Below are 6,570 nucleotides of genomic sequence, written 5' to 3'. Positions count from 1 at the left end.
TATATATATATATATATATATATATATATATATAGTTACCTATGTAGCAAGAGAATAATATCTTACCAGCATAGTTAGATAAATGAACTACACAATACATGGGGAAGGAACTACAAGTAAGCTAGAGAAAACTATTCTCCAAGATACTGCGCTTTTAATACTGTCAGGATCAGCTCTGACTATAAACTTGTTAACTAAGCAGGTCAATTTCTTCATAGCATGTTGTTAATAATATGTAAGTATTGCAGGAAAATATTTTTTACAGCAAATGCGCATAGACAGTGAAAACACATGATATAAATTTCTCAAGTGTAAACCAGAATATTTCTTTTCTCAGATTGAGAATAAAGTAAAATTTTTTGTTTTTCTTCGGTCTTGGAATGATCTAGAAGAAATCATAAAAGAATTAAATTTCAATCCCCAAAACATAGTCATCAATAGCGCATTAGTATAGCTAGTAATCCATTGTCGAAGTTGGAAGATGAGGAAGAGAGAAGAGAAGCTATTTATCCTACACTAAAAGGAGAGCAGTAAAGCAATGAAATGAAAGCGCTAGAAGAAAAGTATAAGGATGCAGTTTCTGGGTATGGTTGTAACAAGAATTTGAGGTAAAATGTTTTATGCACATCTTGACCGCCTCAAATTGTAGAATGCAGGAATTTAAGATCAGGAGAAAAAGATGTATAGCAGTCATATGCAAGAGCTTAGTGTGGATGTAACTAAGACAAACATATTGGAATATGTTAAATGTCACAGACTTGTTACAGACTGCACAGCTCTGATCAACAGGAAAGGGTGAAAAAAAAAAAAAAAAAAAAAAACATGAACTATAATGAAAAGACATAGGTTCTTCATAACTAGCTAGATGTGTATGTGATGTTACACAAGCAGTTAGATTAAGAATTATTCTTGAACTTAATAGTCACAAACTTTTGTGAAAAGCCAATTTAATCTCTTGAAATCACAAATCTTTGAATTCAGCACACATGTTTGTGAGGTTATAATTATTTAGTATAATTCAATATCGTTGTTATTATTATTATTATTACTATTATGCAGTAGGAAAAGACAGTAAAGCAGCCATTTTACTGTTGTCACCGATTAATCTAGATCTATTAGTTAACAATTTAATATCTGTAAGCTACTATATATATATAGTTACAATTAGATTCTCATAGCAGAGATTACCAATTGAGTTAAGTTACATAACAACTGATAAATCAGAAAAAGGATACAAGCTAAATTTACAAACTATGAGATAGCGGAACATATTTTAGTCTACATTATTAGCTGTTTACTTGGTAAACAATCAGTTTTAGTTATGAAGTTAGATCATTAGTTGAATTCAAGGCATTTACAATCCTTTTTCTGATAATTAATGTATACTGTCCGAATATATGTATAAAGGCACATAACATATGCATGCATATGTATATGACCAAGTATACATAAATACATATATAGACTCATGTACATACAATCACACTGTTTGCTTAAATTTAAGTATTAAATAAAAAATGCATAAGAGCTTATGAAATGAGGATTTCCTTTCAGCTCCAACCACCTGAATTATGCTAGAATTTCATAAAAGGTTTATAAATATAACAATTTTTCAATGTATCTCAGTAAAACTATATGCATGACAAGAAAAAAAGCATTTTGGTGGAAAATGGCTACACTTTATGAAATAAAAGTTGTGAAAAACTTCCTCAGGAACTATGCACAACTGTTTCACAAGTAAAAAAATCCCATAGCATCTTAAAATACAGTTTATTTAGAAGAATGATAGAAAATACATTTAATCATTACTTTTATTAATAGTTATTTTTTTCAGAATTTTAAATTAATTTCCTCATATTTTTATAAATATGTTTATTTGTATATATTTTTTTCATCCAAATTTTAGGCCAAAAAATGACTTTGTAAATAATATTTTAGATAATTTCTAATATATTGAAATTCCTTTTAATTAAAATAATATTGTTTGATATAAGAAGGGAAAGGAAAATAAAAATTAAAAAACTGAAGAATCTTTAGACAAGGCTTTTGTTTTTACAATGCCATCACTATTTAGAGGATATCAATAAAACTAATACAACTTAATGTCCAGACTACTCAAAAAAAAAAAAAAGAAAGAAAGAAAGAGGAAAATATTGGAGGGAAGACTTTTACCAACCACCTTCCACTCCGGTCTTAACGAAAATAAAGTATATCTTAGATGTACGTTTGTAAAATAAACCTATTGCAAAATTTTGAATAATATCCATTATCAAAAGAAAATCAGAACCAAATGAAATTAAATAATTATAAACTTCGATACTACAAACGATAAAAAAATATTTAACTCTAACAGAAAAACACATACACATACATATATGAATGCGCGTGTATGAATATAAGTATATACATACACTTTCATAAGTATGCAGGTATATATGAATTAAAGAATATGTGTGTGTATGTGTGTGTGAGTGGATATACTTATAGTGCGTGCACACACATACACACATATAAAAGAACTTAGGACTTTTTCAGTTTTAGCTAAAATTAGCAGCGACCTTCAGAATTAATGCAATTTTTAACATTTTTTTTCCATGTAATAAAAAAATATTCTTTTCATTTACAGGAGGTAAAAATAAAAAACTAAAACCAAACACCCTTCCCCAAATACATATATACATACATGAATACACATACATATATATATATATATATATATATATATATATATATATATATAAATATATATATATATATTTATATATATATCCATACACATACATACATGTATGTATGTAAACATTTTTGCAGATAATGCTGAAATAAAGTGTGCATAGCTCCGTTGGAAAGAAGGGAGGAAAACAGTAGGAAGATCACTCGGAAAAAAACACGGCAATGGACAAAGACTGGACTGGTAAACCCAGGATGGATTACGTGCAATATCAGGATGTATGGTCTTCAGTCCATCCATCGCTGCAGAAAGAAACTGATTTGTAACGATCGCGCAGTGCAACGCGTCGGCAGCAGCAGCAGCAGCAGCAGGCAGCAGATCAAAGCAAAGGGCAAGCATGCTGGCATCTTCGCAGTAGTATAGCGGCAGCGCAAAAATTTACATGTACGTACGCTAGACAAAATTGATACAAGTAAATAACTGATGCAAAAAACAAAGGCCAGTTCAAGACTGTCAGAAGATATTTGAAAGTCACAATCTACAGGACTTCAGGCTACTAAAAATATTTTAAAAAATATGCAGCAACATGCACCATATAGGAGCACTGTATAAAGACATGGAGGTTTATATGATGGTAATATTATTAATAATGATAATAATAATAAATATTATAAATGCCATACTTTTCAGAACTACTTACGATCAAATATAACAGGTTTATTCACTGGAACTGAAACACACACAAGAGATTTCAGCAATACGAAATGATGCAAGTGTTTGAACATCCCGCACATAAACAACAAATCCATAGGCAGAAATCAATAATTAAAAAAAAAAAAGATATATATGTGTGTGTGTATATATATATATATATTATATATCATATATGTAACCTATTACATATATACATATATCAATAATATATATATATAACATATATATATAATATATTATATATATTAAATATATATATCCTATATACGCATATATATATAACATATATATATTTATATATAACATATATATATAATAATAATAATAATAATAATAATAATAATAATAATAATAATAATTACAGCAGGCAAAAAAAAAAAGAAATCCAATGCATCGTTATAGGTGTATTGAGCCAAGAATGATAAGGTGGTATAAAACAGATCCAGTTAGTGCCAAAATTTAGCTAGACATGCTCTCTACCCAAGTTTATGCTATTATTATTATTATTCTATTCAGTTTGCGCTCTATTCAGTTGATAATAAGAGAAGCAACAATAAATGTGGATGTATTCAGTGTTTTTATGAGTTTTGTTGATTCCCCCACCACCATCACCACAATCAAATAGCTTGTTGAAAAACCTGAAACACTAATTTGACAGATGAATCTGAGGATAAGAAATGTAAAAAATTGAAGTTTAAAAAAAAATATTAGAAATAAAACAAAAAATAAACAGGAAAAAAAAAACAAAGAAGCTGCGTTTCTTTACATGACAGGATTTTTTTTAAATGTCTTCCATTTTTTTTTTTTAATTATAAAAACGTACTTAGATAATTCAGTAACTATGTTTATGCTTGTGATGCAGGTTAATTAAACAATGCCTAAATTAATGTTAAATTTTGTTATATTCATTATACTAAAATGAATACGAAATGATGTAGCAATCAATAAGAATAATGAAGATGAAGGTGAGAGCAATGATGATGATAATGAAAAATAACGATAAATGCAGTTAAGATGTATATAGTAATAATTATGCTGTTCTTCATTCTCAGAGTTTAAAGAGAATCAAAGACTTTAGGTACATTCCATAAGAGCAAGGTAGAAGTCATTGAGGAAGTTGTGGCAATGTGAAGCACAAAGTAGTCACTTCTTCAATAGGTGTAATAAGAAATTAAACCACTGCACATATACACAATGGGCATATTTCATTTTCTATTGACCAGATCCATTCACAAGCCTTTGATCATCTTGACTGAATCTAAATCGTGTGGTTGGGAAGCAAACATCTTAACCACACAGCTATGCCTTATGTATCACCATTGATTTAGCATCCAATCTTCCATATCATCTAACATCCGTTTTCCATGCTGGCATGGGTTGGACTATTTTGTTTCGTGTGTTTACACGTATGCATATGCACGTACACATATGCACGTATAATTAAAGTCAAGGAAAAAAAATTATGCTGGCAACAAACTGCAGAGACCTTTCATCATCAAACATATGAAATAACTGAAAAGGGAACAAGGAAAACATTCCAGAATGAGAAGGAATAGAAGGCAAACAGAAATACAAATTGTATAAACAACAAAAGAAAGTAAATCTCCTTTCCTACATCACATGCCCACAATGCAATGTGATGTATATTGCCCAAACTGGATGAAAATTAATACACTGGCTTAGGGTACATAAGCAGCAAATCAAAGATTCAATTCTTTGAAATGTTCCATGTACTGAACAACTAGATATTTGTGCAAATGGGAAATTGAAAATATTTCCTATTTTCAAAGGAAGAAAATGATCAACCATAAAAGGCAAGAGAAGAATACCATATAAGAATTCTAAGTCCAAAACTAGACCAGAAATCATCAACACCACTATAAAAATAACTTCCTCTCTATAAATTACCCCATAATACATGTGTTTGAAAAGCTGTAAAAGGAAAAAGCACTCAAACACAATAAGAAAACTTCCTTCTAAAAGGTTTGTGTCCTTCAGTTTTTTAAAGATCTTTTAATATAATTAACAATCTTTAATTTGAGAAAATCTCCCTTCAAATACTGTGATTGAATCAAGAATTCTTTATAAAAACACTAGTTAAATGAATATATATATATATATATATATATATTATATAAGTGTGTATGTGAACACATATTCTTTTACTGGTTTCAGTCATTTGACAGCAGCCATATAAAATCATTATTACTGTTCTGCTATTCCACACTGTTAGCCATCTCCTACTCTCACTCCAGCACTTGCGTTGTTGGGGGTTGCCCACCTCCCCTTCCCTCACCCACTTGGTATTTAACTTCCCCATACACTTTTGCAGCCCCGCCTCCAGGCCACATACTTGTCTCCTAGCAACACTAATTTCAATCTACCACTCTGAGACATCATCACCAGTATTTCTACTCCTTTCCAGCTTCTTCCGACCACTACCATACACTCTTCTACTATGTCAATAGTCATGGAGCTAGGGCCTTTACAATAAGAAACCAGTTCCACTTGGCCACTTTTTCTCATACTTTTACCCATCATCCCCTAGCACCTACAAACCTTGGAGTTCATAGTCTTGCATGGTAACCTCACCAGTGCTGGTGGAATGGAAAAAAGTAGCTAGTACCCACTGTAAAGAGGTTGACATTAAGATGAACATCCAGCCATAGAAATCATGACAAAGCAAACACTGGAACATGAGGCAGTCCTTTGGATCTGTCCAACCATCCAACCTACACCATCATGGAACATGGACATTAAATGATGATGATGATGTAATATTTTGTATCTTTTATTTGTTTCGTCTTTGGACAGTGGCCATCCTGAGGCACAGCCTTGCAAAATTTAGGCCAACAAGCTGACTCCAGTACTCATTTTCCTAAAAGCCTGGTACTCCTTGTCATTCTTTTTTTTTGCTGAACTACTAAGTTACAAGGACATAAAACAAACCATCATTGATCATCAAGTAATGTAGGAGTGGGAAACAGAAAGCTACACACATCACATAATACATACATGATGGGTTACCACAAAATTTCCATTAACCAGATTCACTCACAGAGTATTAGTCAGCCCAGAGCTATAGTAGAAAACACTTGTTCAAGGTACCATACTTTGGGATTGAACATGAACCACATGAACTTATTAACCACACTGTCATGACTGTACCTATATATATATAAATA

The 6,570-nt window shown here is 30.8% G+C and overlaps 1 protein-coding gene across 9 annotated transcripts in view; it reads right to left on the bottom strand.

Annotated features, from left to right (window-relative positions):
- The window catches only part of LOC106871599 (tyrosine-protein phosphatase Lar), a 586,729-nt gene that overhangs the window by 63,814 nt on the left and 516,345 nt on the right, over window positions 1-6,570 (bottom strand). For 8 of the 9 annotated variants that reach the window (XM_052971329.1, XM_052971328.1, XM_052971334.1 and 5 more), the window contains one exon: window positions 3,372-3,401. The exons of the other annotated variant lie outside the window; for it this stretch is intronic. In XM_052971329.1, the coding sequence (XP_052827289.1) occupies window positions 3,372-3,401 (30 nt within the window). The remainder of the gene's footprint in view (window positions 1-3,371; window positions 3,402-6,570) is intronic. 9 annotated transcript variants of the gene reach the window in all.

The sequence above is a fragment of the Octopus bimaculoides genome, chromosome 10 (assembly GCF_001194135.2).
Source record: "Octopus bimaculoides isolate UCB-OBI-ISO-001 chromosome 10, ASM119413v2, whole genome shotgun sequence".
Lineage (NCBI taxonomy): Eukaryota > Metazoa > Mollusca > Cephalopoda > Octopoda > Octopodidae > Octopus > Octopus bimaculoides.
The sequence above is the reverse complement of the archived record's forward strand: the minus strand, read 5'-3'. Positions and strand labels throughout refer to the sequence as shown.